Below are 14620 nucleotides of genomic sequence, written 5' to 3' on the forward strand. Positions count from 1 at the left end.
TTCTTGCTTGGAATCATACTGATCCATCATGGTACATGTGCAGACTGAGACTGGTTTGAATGGCAGACGGAGGCCCAACAGGATGGATCAGAGAGTAATGACTTCGGGAGCTGACAATAAGACAAGTGGCTTCGCAAGACACCGTCATCAGTTTGCATTTGATACAGAGATAAAGTTCGCAATGGTTGGACAATTTGAGCGCCGCACTGAGGGCTCTGAGGCCCCTATGACTGACCTCTTCTGACTGCCCGGGGTCGAGAGTCAATTGCTCTTTTCCATTTTGAGCCAGGGAAATGATATTTGGACTGTTCTCCTTGTATGCAAACCCTTTCTTCCAACATCAGCACTTCCTGTTCCCAGCAGCAATGGCTATTTGGACTCCACGAACCCAGTCGCTGCCTTCAACAACAACTGCAATATGCTATGTCCGCCTCAATCTTACATAATCCTTCGTTCCGTACGCCTCGAGAACAGATATCAAACATGATCACCATGCATGCATGCCTTCCTTCAAAGGGGATATAGCGGTAGATGGCAACAAGTCCATGATCGGTATCTTCGTGTGTTTCGCCCTGTACATTCTCCTCAACTCGCCAATCCCGGGACTGTTTTAATCGCTCTCTCTTTTTGCCTCATGATCATCGCCGTGGTGCAATCGACTGCGCTGGTGGAGTTCATCCATCGTAGGCACAGGTTAGTTCTGATACTGACTACCTTGACTGCATCACAAGAAGAATAAGAGCCGTCACTAACCGTTAGCAGAAGTATAGGCCGTGCAAGTGGCAGCTTGGCCGCCTCTGCCATTCTTGCGTCCCTGATCAAGGTTGAAGACGAGGTGTCACAAGAGTTGGGGGAAATCTCGCCACACCCAACATACATCATGCTTATTGCAGCAGCAGTTTGGACTGTCCAATACACAAACGCTGCACATGTACCATGACACCGACGACGATAACACCACCATCACAACAACTACAACGACAACAACAACGGGGAGTGTATGGGATGGCTGAGAGATAATGCAAATAAAGGAGAATTTAAACATAAATGAGAAATGAGTGTTTGGCCGAGCTGCCTTCAATGCGGATATATGGTATCTAGAATCAGCCTTCCATAAAAAATTGATGCAGGTACTACTGCCGGATCTTGAATGGGTTTTCACAGTCTTTGCTGTGGCCAAGTACGTCAAGCACCGTCAACTAGCTGAGCGATATCGTCAATGTTAAACAGGAATACCCGTCGCGAGACCTAGCATTAACGAGAACTGTCTACATGACTTGCTCTGTCCGGAGAACAGTCGATGACTTCGATATGCTGGCTTGGAATATGAAAATCGTTTATGTTACGCAAGCAACAATATTCTAACAAAATCAAAAAGCATTGATATACAGCTCAGCTGCATACACTCAAACCGCGGAATAATAGCTTCCATGCAACCCAAAATTAATCGCGTGGTCGTGTTCAGCCCTGCCGACCTCGGTCAACGTCCTCGCATCAAGACACACAAGGTAACTTGTCCCAGTCTCTCCGTTCAACACCACACTAAGCAGATATCCCGCATCCTCGGCCTCGCCAGTGCCATCGGGGATGAAAATTGGCTCGGACGGCGTATGAGGCGTCGATTCACTACCCCAGTACTGGATTGTTTGCGTCTCGAGGTCAACCTTGCCGATTCCATCGAAGAAGGAAGTGCGTCCTCGGGTAACGACGCAATAGTGGTATCGTGCTCTTTTGGTAGCGAATCGCGGGTTGATGGTCGGGAGTTCACCAGACTCAAATCCAAAGACTCGTTCCGCGGCGGCAACTGTTCCGGTCGTTGACTCCTTGGGCACTCGTGGCAGGCGATAGCGGACGGTCTCGGGTGTTTCAGACCTTTTCAATGTGAAATTCGAAACCTCGCCGTTAGGCGAGAGCAGGTCCTCGTAATAGGTTCGGTGCAGGGTGTCCATGTTGGTGTACTGCACCAAATCACAGATGATATCCACTGTATTCTTGTCCCCCGGTTCTTGGAAAGCATTGATGGCATGAAAGGCGAAGAACGGCGGACTGACGAACTTGGCAACGACGCCTCGGTGGCTCCTCCGGTCGACCACGAACCAGTGCGTCTGAGCAGTAGAATCAAATTTCAATGCGTCCAGTATGTTTCGCTCCCAGAGGATGGAGGCCCCGAGGCCTTTGAAGTACGAAGGCCAGACGCAGAGGATGATGTAGTCTTCTGTCATGAAGAAGGAATGGATATAGGCTGCTTTGGTTGAGAGTGTGGCAATGACTTCTGTTCTGGATGTATGTGCCGAAGTGTGGTATATGCGATAGGTGCTATTAGGGCCCAGGTGCAGGTTGTAATTGTATACATCTCCCGTTTCGGGGTGGAATTGCGGATGTGCGCAGGAGAGTTGTCCCTTATCCGCAGTTAGTTGCAACCCTGCCGCGGAAGAATCATGGGGAAGAGTAGTACCTTCAGATCCGGATGAAGCTCTTGTTGCGTGCTCGCAGCAATTGGCTCGAGGGTCTCCGGATTTGCATGCGTGATTTGGTTTGCGTCAGTCAGACAGGTGAGCAGCTTGAACTGCGAGGATTCCGGTACAGCAGGGCCATGTTTCAGCATGCCGGGCATGTTGGCGAACACAGTGACATTTGAATTAACCATCTGTGGATCAGGATCAGACAGAGAATCAGTCGGCTCAAAGACGGTCTTCATCTTGTAAAAGAACGACTCGCACGGGTCTCTCTTTTGGCCGAATGTGACTTCCTTGAGATCTCCGGTGCGGCGTGCTTTTTCCATCAACGCGTCGACCTGGAATCGAGAGTTATAGAACACGCGACAGTTGCTGCCATCCGTGGGAACTATCTTGAACCGATGCAGCAGTGCGAAACCGTCAAACCAGTGACTGCGAGCATACGACCCTGTTTTCGAGTCGACCCGGTGGGTGCCCGGTCCATTGCGATACAATGTGCCAGCAAGAAGTGGTAGAAATGTTCCAGTGACTCGCAATTCGACGGGCTTACGCTGGTCTCTGTCGGTTGCCAGCTATGGATAGTTAGAACTATGCCTTATCCGAGCTTTATACGGTTGTACCTACCAGAGCTTCAAGTGGGTAGTTCTTGGAGTTGGTCGCTGTTATGGAGCCCATGCTGCAGATGAAATTCCCTTGATTTCTTTGATTATCTGATGCTCTTTGCCATCAATCTTACAATCATTTATATTCTTCAAATGAGATCAGGTGCTACCGCGGAGCGGGATTCCCCCGCCACCCGTCGGACAGATATACTGGCATAGTGCAAGGCTGAGATGACCTTGAGGAGACAGCTGCTTTCACCTGAGCAAGGTTATCCAATAACTTCCTACGCTTGGGCCTTGAGATCGGTTGAACTCTGCAGCCATCAGCTAAAGTTGGATGCTTCTCTATTATCGCTCGGGCTTGTTCTTTCAAGAGTGAGTCAATGTCCACTTTATTCTTCTGCCTAAGCATCAGTCGGTCTCTTGTTCCAACCTTGGTTCTTTAGGCATCCGTTGTAACTTTGGAGATGGACAGTCGGCTGGAAGAGAACAAGACATCATACCACGAGTAAATGGCCATCTAGCTTATTCAGGTTCGGAGTAACTGTGGGGGAACGCATCACAAGCCATTCATGCAGCGCTTGATCTATCCGAAAATCGAGACATACACATGGTCGATTGTGGCAATCTTCCGCAGATTTTGAGTCCTGAAAAGCATCATTAAACTTGTCCCTACTATCCTCTGCATCCGAGATTTTCCAACACTCTGTTGCACGAACGTTGTCAGGAATGCGAGCAAAATATTCTCGCAGGAAGAGCAAAGTCTTTTTGAGCTGATCAAATCGAGAGACTTGCCGACTTATGATCCCTTTTCTCAACGGCCTATGTCGTACAGCGTACCCGACGGCGCGGTTTTGGGGCCAAAGGTCATAACTTGACTTATAGAAAACTTCAAAATATCCCAGTTTGGATTCTTTTTCATACATTCTGAAATATAGGAAACTGTGAGTTTATCTTTATCATTTTTTTCTGTCGCTCGCATATTGGCACAAGTTGTATTGATATTTCTGTGCCGTAAACATGCTGCCTCTGCCTGCCAGACAATCTCAGGTGGCTTCTACCATTCAGCGTGTACCTCAGAGTGACTTTAATTGACAGATGCAAGTATGCTATTTATAGGACGCTACATAGCCCAAAAGACATTTATTACTACGGTTTCAAGTTCGTTGCGGGCGACGCTAGGGTTATTGTTGGGGGCCAACAAGGCTGCGACAGTCAGGCTTGGACCCTGATGCGGCTATCATTTGGCTCATATCAAACAGTAACTGTTAGCGATGATGTTCTTGGAAAGTGGAGAGAATGGCTCGGCAATCTAACGATCAACAGAGGGGCTGTGAGCTTGGCATGGATCGGCGAATGATCTATATCGTGACCAACGTTTGTTGGTGTTGGACATCAAGTACCAACAAATGAGCCCCCATGGCAGTAGAATCAGCCTTGATTTGGGGATCACGGCTTCATATGAAGCAATATGATATAGAATAGTATATAAATACAGTCCTTGGCTGGGAATACAGCAGCAATTGCGAACACAGCGACCATTCTTTTGTACAATCATCATGATTCTTCTACAACTACTTCTATCTCTAAGCTTGCTCTCTCGGTCCCTCGCGGCCGTCCTCCCACGACACAGCCAACGCATCCTCAAACCATCCGCCGATGACCTTGCCAAGATCTTTACTTTCTCCAACGACTTCCCCCTGCCAAACGGTGGCAACCTACAAGTCCACGACCCCAACATCATCGAGGAAAAAGACACCCTCTACCTATTCAAAGGCGGCATCCACATCCCCTACTGGAAAGCGTCTAGCATCTCAGGGCCATGGACAAAAGTCGGTACTGTATTGAGCAAAGCCAGCGTGATCAACAAAAAGAACAACAATCGGCCCTGGGCTCCAACCGTCACAAAATACAAAGGGAGATTCTACTGCTTCTACGCCATCAGCCAAAGCGGCAGCCAGGATAGTGCCATTGGGTATGCGTCTACCTCCGACCTTGAAAAGGAGTGGATGGACCACGGCGCACTGGTCAACACCGGCTCCGGAGAACGTTCCCAGATCGCGCCGTACAAGAATACGAATGCCATTGACCCTGCGTTTCAGGTTGATCAGAAGAGCGGACAGCCGTATCTCATCTACGGGAGTTACTGGGATGATATCTATAGTCTGCCGTTGGAGGTAGACAAGGACGGCAAGCTGTCTGTCAAGAATGCGAATAAACCGGATGCAACGCACTTGAGCTATGCGCCTGGGAACTGGAGACCGCAAGAGGGAGCGTACATGTCGTACCACGAGCCGTACTATTATCTCTGGTTCAGTCAAGGGATCTGTTGCCAGATGGTTAATAATGGGTTTCCGCTCAAAGGGGAGGAGTAAGTCACTTTCTATTTTTACTTACTACAGCAGTACTGACGACCTTAGATATCGTATCCGAGTCGGTCGGTCGAAGAGCATAACCGGCCCATTTGTGGATAAATCGGGCAAGAAACTTCTCGAGGGGCATGGAGAGACGGTTTACGGGTCGAATAATGGCAATGTTTACGCGCCGGGTGGTGTGGGAGTGTTACCTGGCAATGGCAAGCGAGGCGATATCCTCTATCATCACTTCTGTGAGTTTCACCATATCGTGATGAGGCTCAGTTGCTGACTGTCCGCTAGTCAACGGGTCTATAGGATTCAAAGACAGTGTAAGTACATCGTTCTTGATGCGTGGGCTAGCTAATATATTTAAAGGATACCCAGCTGGGCTGGCATTATCTCGAGTACAAGGATGGATGGCCGGTCATCAAGTGAGTCTCTTTTCTTACACTGTGCCTCTCTAACGACGTAGCTGACTGGATCAGGACGCAAGATCCTCCGGTTAAAGTGCCTGAGCTGATAAAGTTTGCTCTCTCTTCAGTCACGTATATGGTTAAGATGGGTAAGAGCTCATAAACTGCACCTTGTTCATTTTCTCGAGGGTGGCGCTTTCTGGTCATGTTTTGGGTATGTGATACTCCCGATGTTACGTATATAGATTTTGGTTCTCCTCCATATTTTAACTCGTGGATTTCTTCATTGTTGCGAACTGCGAAGAACGTATAGCCAAATGACGGTCCTGATATCCTTCTCTGTCTATCCCACTGCATACCTCTGCGATCTTGTCAAGAGTATAAAGGTTGGACAACTGTACCTATCTCCCAGGGATAACGGAGCTTGTCCTCATATCATCTACCGTATGACGAGGAGAAAATGACGATTAGCAAGTATGCAGTCGTATATGACAAGTCACTTATTATGTAGTCTGTTGTGCGAAAAATATATTTCAACCATCCCGTAATCTCCTACATAGCTGCGGTGTAGTTAAAAAATGGTTGATGGCGAAGATTGATTCCCATGCAGCGGACCATGCAAGTCTATCTTTGGTAAACTATGTACATTTATTTGCTCTAGCTCTGCCAACGTAAGCCTTCAGCAAGTAGGAGAATGGATCACAAGGAGAACAAGACCGACAGCCTCCTATCAACCATTGCAGCACTGCCTTTATTGACGTCTGTTAGATGCATTCTTTCTCAAAGCACGCAGATAGTAGTACCGAGCCATGAACTACAGGAAATCCAAGTCCAGCCACGCCTGTAGGACTGGCTTTTCAATTGCAATACACGATTCACAACAGCACGGCCGGCGGTGGGTTTCATTAAGCCGGTCGGGATAAAAGGCCTAGGGCCGGGAAATCAACAGGATGATCATCATGATAGATCTTAGCAACAGTCCTCAGTGAAAACCGTTCCTACTTACTTGAGCACCCGTCAGCGATTTACAGATGTGCTGCGCGTGCCGAACCTCGGAGCATTGGATCCTCCGCGAATGCGCTCTCACTTGGATCTCGGTTCCATTATGCTCTAGTATCGGCGTCTACGACACCAGTATCTCGTCTATCGTCATCCCACCGCGACTTACACTGGAACAACTACAGCGTTACCTGGTAGCCATGCATGCTATGGTTTACGCTTCCCAGAAATTTATCGTCGTGGACGCCATGGCACACATTTCCAAGAGCAGCAAGCGGGAAAGATGCACCCCATTGTACCTTACCTTCATACAAGCGGTGGCAAGTTCAGCGGGAGATGGTGTTGCTTCTGGGATGGCCAGCCAGATTGTGGAAGAGGGGATAGCTCGTCCTGGAGGTGATGTCTGGATATCTTGATGACTGGAGATAGTATGGGGGATAGGGGTCGGCGAGTACGGAACGGGAAGCCGAGAGAGGAGGCGTCTGATGTCGTTGAAAGTACCTAACGGAAGTGAAGAAAGGTCAGTGGGAAATACCCTGTAAGGAGAAAGGGGTTCGTGGCATTGAACTCGCCGCTTCAGCTCAACTGCCCCGGTTAATCAACACAGAGATCCTCACCGGGATCCATTCTTGGAAGGACAGCATCAAAATTTCATCCCCTCCAGATTGAGAAGCAAGGAGTACTCCTTAGACAGGAGCCTGATTACCCCGCATGGACCGAAGCGGTTGGTTTAGAGATGCACGAACGAGTTCATAGCTCCGAGGGAAGTCCATGGGAAGCACATGGCGGAATACCCATGGACAATATGATAGATGGCTGTCGTGCGCAAACTAGCTGCCATGATTGAGCCAGTCGGGTGCAGGATTAGGCAGTATGTGCCCGCCAACCCGAATCAGAAACGGAAACTGCATCCCAAATTGGCCGATCGACTGAGATGCGCCTACGATGCATGCACCCGGACCTGTACGTACAGGAGCTGAGCTCAAGCTCCCCGTCCAAATCTCAAGGAAAGTAGATGATCCACGCTGTCGGTGCCAGAAACATTGTAGACAGAGTGTACGTTAAATGAATTCATTTCGGCATCTGCAACCAAACTGGAAACGGACGGGCCGACTTACCGGAGCTAGGACCAATTGATGCTTGCTCTCATGCTGTGTTGGGGATCTCGCTAATGAACGGTTAGTCGGAATCCTGCACAGGTAAGATTACAGTGCATATGCTATTGGATTGATATTCAGTCGCCGTTTGGTGCTTCGATGAGAGTGCTGGTCGTAAGTCAGAGAAATTCTCCCATTCGTTGGCCTTGTAGAAGTTGACCACACTCTCCTCTCTACCGACGAACCCTGTTTGCTGGATGTGGCAATTGGAAACTTGGCATGGCTGTTCACCAGTCAAGATGTCGACTGTATCCTGTCACATTGACCTCGACGAGGCTTACTCGCGCATTTTCGGCGCTTAGAGGTCAATCGACTACGGCCGAATGACACAGTGTTGGGCAGTCAACGAAGCTAGCCTGACGGTCAATGGATAGATTTTTGGCCTTGGATAAGCGAGATGACCGCTAAGAGACGAGACTGAAGATTATTTGTCGGCAGTTACTACTGTTTTCGGGCAAAGGAGTTCAGTTGTGCCAGCAAGATCCCTTCATTTTCCAGTCTTCTAAGACCAAGAGAATCTTGTGAAGTGCAAATCCGTAATCTCATCGTATGCAGTATGTAATTGATTTGAAGAGATTACCATCTGATGAGTTGGACTTGCTGTTGCGCCAGTGCTGACGGCCTCGGCTAGCTGCAAGGCGCGAATCAGTTGACCGTCAGTGGAGTCTTCATCATGATCAATTCTCCATATGGTCTTCTATATAACGTGCCATTCCTATTTCAGAGTGGGGAGAATATTAGAACGATTTCGCAAGTCATATGCGTGGTGGACCCAGTAGAGCTTGATAACGATCAAGCTGGTCTGTTGTAGATTACTGGTATTTCCTTGATCGATAATTTCTGATGGGTAGCTCCACTCTTACCGCAGGATAACGTCAAAACTCAGACTCGGGATAGGTTAAGCGTCGGGTAGAGGCTGATTCCGAGGTATCCATCATTCTTTCTGTCAAGGATCTGGCAAACTACTCTTGACCAAAAGCTAGTCTACCCCATAAATCCTGAGAGTTAGATGATCCGCAGCTGTCTCTGCTAAGCGAGAAGTCGTGCCAAGGGGGGCCGTTACTGCGAGAGTGCCTTGGCTCCGGAGCCTATCCGTTTGGGGAGCGGAGAAAGACGCAGCTGACCGAATGAGGAATAACAGCAGCAACAGCTGGTATGGTTGCTATTGGTGGCATATTGTGGTTCACAGCCATTTCATCCTTTTTCCCTTCCTCTTGAAATGAAGGAGCTGCAGCCAGGGGGCCCGTGCTTTAGTCAGGGAGGGCCAAAATCTGAATCCGGCTTGGATGCTTTTTCACCCAGCCGAGTGTACCTTGGAGACTTGACAGTGTATACAGAGGGTATCATGGTACTATGTTGGGAATGGGTCCAGCCATGCTTCACCTGCTAGCTGATCTCGTGCTTGTCATCGTTCCCAAGGGCCAAAATAGTGTTACTCGCGTGGTTTTACGGCCCACCATTCTGATTGGTGCAACCAGATCTCAGCCTTGGCTTAGTGGCAAGATGCTCCTGATGAACCAATCAGATGCTGTTATTTCATCTTTGTAGAATGCGACACGGAGCGAATTCCGCATCGAGCCTTGACCTATTCAGTCTAGCGGCCCCCTTTCCCCTTGCAGCCCTCATTTGCTGCGGACTTCGGCTAGCCTAGACCGATTCTGAGACTGTGAAACTATGACAATCCCCAAACTCTGCTGAAGGAGTGGCACGATTGACTTTCAATGCCATCCACTCCTTACCGCTTGTGGATAGGGGCCCTTCCCCCTTCCCCACCAGCTAAACTCCATTTCCAACGTTGGGCTCCGGAAGTCTGGGGTCATCCCCAGTTTGACACGCAGTGAAGACGGGAAGGCGGGCGTGTCTCCCGAACAGAAACGACTAGTCTCCAGATTTCGGCCAGGTTTGCCTCGCTTTCTCATGGCTTTCCAAAGTCTCTATCTCTCGTTTTAGACAACAGAACCAACGTGTGTTCCATCCCTCGTGCCAACCACAGCGTCGGTAACAAAGCATCGGCCTGGTCAATGTGCGTGACACCCCCGGTCGAAAAGGTAAAACCAGGAGGATTATAAGAACCTCATGCTGTCCCACCCGTCCTTGTCATTCACGGATCCTTTTTCGTCTCCCTATTGATCCCTCCATCCGAATCAGCAATCTGGTCGACTTGTTCCCATTCTCAGAGGATAACCACCGACAACATGTCGTCGACCGATGAGAAGCACGGCATCTCGGTAGAGCATGGCTCGCGCAGCTCCGATACCGACGCCAAGCCTGCCGTGCCTGTTGGTCATGGCGAGGCAACCAAGCTCGAGGGTGCGAAGATGAGGAAAGTTTACAATGTTAGTTACCTCTCAGCAGTCGTCCATCAACGCCATCTTGAACTACAGTGTTGACGAGAGAGTCGAATAGGCTGAGTTGTATGCCGCCATCAACGACACTCCTATCCCCAGATGGAGCAAAGAGTCGATCCACTTGTACTGTGCGTGTGGAATACATTGCCGCTGATATTGATACAAGGCTGACAACGGCTAGTCTGCATCTTCGTCGCCTTCTGCTGTGCTTGTGCCAACGGTTATGATGGTGTGTGATTTGGAACTTTTGTCATGGACACGACCCTAATTCAAGGATAGGTTCGCTCATGGGAGCCATTCTCGCCATGAAACACTATCAGAATACCTTCCACACCGGTTTGGTCGGCTCCAAGGTCTCCCTAGTGACCTCCCTCTATACTATGTAAGTCTTCTTGCGAACACGATGTTTGCGAGGCTCCATCTCATGTATTCTATTTGCAGTGGTTCCATCGCCGCGACCCCCTTTAGTGCCGTTATTTCCGACAGGCTCGGTCGTCGCAAGTGTATGTTCGTAGGCGCCTGGATCATTATCGCCGGTTCCATCATTATCTCGACTGCGAACCATCTTCCCCAGTTCTACGTCGGCCGCGTGGTTCTTGGTTTTGGTATCCAAGTGATGGTCGTGTCTGCCCCCGCTTACGCTGTTGAGATTTCTCCTCCCCACTGGCGTGGACGTGCCGTCGGTGAGTCACCTCACAACCTGCAGAAATGCTAGCAATTGCTTAACTGAGTAGGTTTCTACAACTGCGGCTGGTTCGGTGGCTCCATCCCCGCTGCAGCCGTCACCTACGGCTGCAACAACATCGACAACGACTTCTCGTGGCGTATTCCTTTCATCTTGCAGTGCTTTGCCTGTATTATTGTCGTCTGTTCCATCTGGTTCATTCCCGAATCGCCCCGTTGGCAGATAGCCCACGGCCAGGAGGAGAAGGCCATCGCTTTCCTCACCAAGTACCACGGTAATGGCAACCGTAATGCCCGCCTAGTCCTCCTGGAGGTCGAGGAAATGCGAGAGGGTATTCGTTTGGATGGTATCGACAAGAGATGGTGGGATTGTAAGTACTTCCAATCCGACAAACCTTCATTGCAGGAACTGATTGATCGGCTAGACCGCCCATTCTTCTTCACCCACAGCGGCCGCTGGCGTTTCCTCCAGGTCATGATGATCTCCGTCTTCGGCCAGTGGTCTGGTAACGGTCTGGGTTACTTCAACGCCACTATCTACAACACCCTGGGCTACACTTCCAGCTCCATGCAGCTGCTCATGAACTTGATCAACTCCATCGTTTCCGCCATCGGGGCTCTGACCGCCGTCGCCCTTACCGATCGCATGCCCCGCCGGAAGGTTTTGGTCTGGGGTACTTTCGGTACGTTCTTGTCCCATTGAACTCCTGAATCGCCACTGACTCTTTAGCTTGTGCCATCACCATGGCCGTCAACGCCGGTGTCTCCGAGCCCCTGATCAAGCAGACCGCCACCGGCAACATCAACCAAACCTACGGCCAAACCGCCGTCGCCTTCTACTACCTCTTCAACTTCGTCTTCTCCTTCACCTATACCCCCTGCAGGGTGTTATTCCTGCTGAAGCCCTCGAAACCACCACCCGTGCCAAGGGTCTCGCCCTGTCCGGTTTCATGGTCAGCTGCATCAGTTTCGTCAGCCAGTACGCCAGCCCGATCGGTCTGCAGAATATCTCCACCCACTACTTTTGGATTTTCGTCGGCTGGGACTTGTTCGAGTCTGTCTGCTGGTATATGTTTGGGTATGTCCTTTTTTCCGTTTCCAGTGAAACTATTCTGACTGGTATAGTGTTGAATCCCAGGGTCGTACGCTCGAGGAACTCGAGTGGGTTTACCAGCAGCCCAAACCCGTCAAGGCCTCGCTCCAGGTCGACAAGGTTGTTGTCCAGCCCGATGGACATGTCATTGAGAAGATCACCGACGAGGCTTAATTGTCACTTGGGTATATCTCTGGTAAAAGGAGGTGACTGTGTCTTTCGCATTTTTGAGCCAACGATCCGACTCTGTTCTCGTCTGATGATTTCATGACACGGTCACTGATGGTGATGTATACTATGATTCGTGGGTTCTTGAATATATACGTTTAATTTGGATAGTGGCCTGACTACCTTTGCATTTACTTGGGATTTATGAATTACATGATGTAGTGACGGCAACTTGGAACATACGTAGGTGCTCACCGAGGAGGTAGGAAAGTACAATCGACCTGATGACATTTTAACTCACTCCCCATGGGAATAGCAAAACTCAGTGAATGTAGAAATGCAAGATAGATCTTTCCATTTATGCCTTGCTCTACTGATACGTCATGGACTACTAGCAGCGCCTGCCCCGGCCTAAGGCATGTCATACTTCCCGGAAGGGAAGGCGAGCACTCCTCTGTCCGTACTGGGTGGCCGGCATCGCCCTCGAAGGGCCCTTTTCCTCAACTTCTTACTTCACTATTCCCCTCTCCTTCATTCACCATTAAGCCTTTGACTAATAAACTGTTCTATTTATTCACTAGTTTCGTGATTTCAGTTTACTTTCTTAAGAAAATATAAAGGGGTCTTCCCCCTGAGCTTCTAGCCTGTTCCCTCCGGTCTTTGAAAACTGTTCTTATTGCCTTTATTCACTTACCTGTACCTAACCTCAACACTCACTTTTCCTATACTTTTACAATCAATTTCTTATTTTTATTTTTAAACATGCCGGGGCTAGTAGAGTTCAGGTATGTTTAGATTATCCCAGTGCTCTTCGCAGCCTGGTTCGTTTGCAAGGCTGCTGGGAGGTCTTGAACGGACTGAAACCCTTTGTCAGGGATTGGCAGCACCCTGTGCTTAAGTGGAGTCTCCCAGGTGTCAGGTGAGCTATCCCTCTAAACTAAACGTGAAAGCATAGGCTGACAACTTTAATGGCTGCAAGTTTAGGTCCGACGCTTCTCCTGGTTTCTTGTCCTCTCTGCAACCACCCATGGGAGAAAGACAATCTGTCCTTCGGAGGCCCTAGTCAGAGATGTGACGGTATCCCGGGGACGGGACTACCTGAACACGGGGATGATGGCGAGGACGTCCAGGCATTTAGGGTGCGGGTAAGTTCATATACTGATCACCTTGACGGTGTCATAAGAAGAACAAGGACAGTAACTAACTCATGTGTACTACAGTGGCCCGTTACAAACAACAACAACAACTACTATGGCGTCAAGCCTTGCAATTGTGATGGCTTTGCCAACAACCCGGCCGCCACCGCCCATACCACCGCTGACACCACCCCCACGCTACGCATGGCACCAGAGGCCGGGCCGGGGGCAAAGAGGCCATGAACCCGGCCCCGACAAAAGGGGCTCAACAAGCAGCAAGTCGAGCACGGGGAGTGGCAGTGGGTTCGTTGCAGAGGCCTCAGGTCTGCACGTTACCCAGGCAACAACCCTACGCCACCGAAGTGGCCGCAGCCCTTGCCGCCGCGATTCGGCGCCCGTTGACGGTTGGACGGCAAGAAGGGAGAGCTTCTGCCCACGGCCGAGCGCCAGTAACGTTCTTCTTGGTTTTCTTTTGTTTTTCGCGCTTCGGCGCCAGGCACATAGGCCGGATGGGCGGGAGGGTGCGCTAATCGCACAGACCTGTGTTGCCATGTACGTAGCAGAATGAAATCTTGTGGCGCCATACCTTGTAGGCTTTCTCCACTTCTTGTCCACCGCATCAGGCACCGGAACAAAGCTGCAGGATGCCTTGGAGATCATAGCTTGTTATCTGAATGTCACTGAGATAACCCTCCGTTCGTTAGAAGACAATGCTTCCCTTGATAGTGGTGCACACTAAACTGTCTATATATCATGGCAAGCCCATTGGACTCTTGGAAGACCTGATCACCTCTGAATTGGACATTTATTTACCTGGAAGGATATTCGTAGTCGATGACGGCGGATCTAGACTCATTCCTTGAGGGAACTGTCTACTAAATTGAACTAGTTACTCCTCAGGAAAAGAAAACCGCATTTCTATTAGGTTCGGAATTGTACGCCTACGAAGTGCCATACTCCAAATGGAGATAATTGCTTGTATGAGCTCGTCATTGTCCTATTCAGCAGCATTTTGAACATAATAGACAAACATGGAAACATATTAGAATGTAATTGCAAGAGCGATCCTAGCAGAACGGCGCTACATTCCGGATCGAAGAGGAAGTAACCAGTATTTGCTTCGACGACTGAAAGAGGAAGCTGAAAACATTGACAGGTAACGTATGTAAGCGATGATAGACAACCATGGGAGCAACGTAGCTAGCCA

The 14620-nt window shown here is 49.6% G+C and overlaps 4 protein-coding genes across 4 annotated transcripts; 3 read left to right on the forward strand and 1 right to left on the reverse strand.

Annotated features, from left to right (window-relative positions):
• Positions 1-1240: 1240 nt before the first annotated feature.
• Positions 1241-3376, reverse strand: P174DRAFT_440859 (putative dioxygenase). The gene is made up of 3 exons (XM_024827159.1): positions 3081-3376; positions 2456-3028; positions 1241-2399 (listed from the first exon to the last, which is right to left on the reverse strand). The coding sequence occupies exons 1-3, from the start codon at positions 3129-3131 to the stop codon at positions 1407-1409; spliced, it is 1617 nt and encodes a 538-aa protein (XP_024682179.1). The 5' UTR covers positions 3132-3376; the 3' UTR covers positions 1241-1406.
• Positions 3377-4617: 1241 nt separating this feature from the next.
• P174DRAFT_511883 (putative endo-arabinanase) lies at positions 4618-5850 on the forward strand (the record flags this gene model as incomplete). The annotated part of the gene is made up of 4 exons (XM_024831829.1): positions 4618-5429; positions 5479-5666; positions 5716-5744; positions 5791-5850. The coding sequence occupies 4 exons, from the start codon at positions 4618-4620 to the stop codon at positions 5848-5850; spliced, it is 1089 nt and encodes a 362-aa protein (XP_024682180.1).
• Positions 5851-10179: 4329 nt separating this feature from the next.
• Positions 10180-12283, forward strand: P174DRAFT_459749 (putative MFS lactose permease; the record flags this gene model as incomplete). The annotated part of the gene is made up of 10 exons (XM_024829799.1): positions 10180-10320; positions 10391-10460; positions 10514-10561; positions 10612-10714; positions 10774-11015; positions 11067-11387; positions 11442-11699; positions 11747-11871; positions 11901-12094; positions 12142-12283. 10 exons carry the CDS (start codon positions 10180-10182, stop codon positions 12281-12283), a joined length of 1644 nt encoding a protein of 547 aa, XP_024682181.1.
• A 756-nt stretch (positions 12284-13039) lies between these two features.
• P174DRAFT_450570 (uncharacterized protein) lies at positions 13040-14103 on the forward strand. Its single transcript, XM_024828949.1, has 4 exons — positions 13040-13062; positions 13152-13196; positions 13257-13422; positions 13498-14103. Exons 3-4 carry the CDS (start codon positions 13388-13390, stop codon positions 13979-13981), a joined length of 519 nt encoding a protein of 172 aa, XP_024682182.1. The 5' UTR covers positions 13040-13062; positions 13152-13196; positions 13257-13387; the 3' UTR covers positions 13982-14103.
• The last annotated feature ends 517 nt before the right edge of the window (positions 14104-14620 follow it).

The sequence above is a fragment of the Aspergillus novofumigatus genome, assembly GCF_002847465.1.
Source record: "Aspergillus novofumigatus IBT 16806 chromosome Unknown P174scaffold_4, whole genome shotgun sequence".
Classification (NCBI taxonomy): Eukaryota; Fungi; Ascomycota; class Eurotiomycetes; order Eurotiales; family Aspergillaceae; genus Aspergillus; species Aspergillus novofumigatus.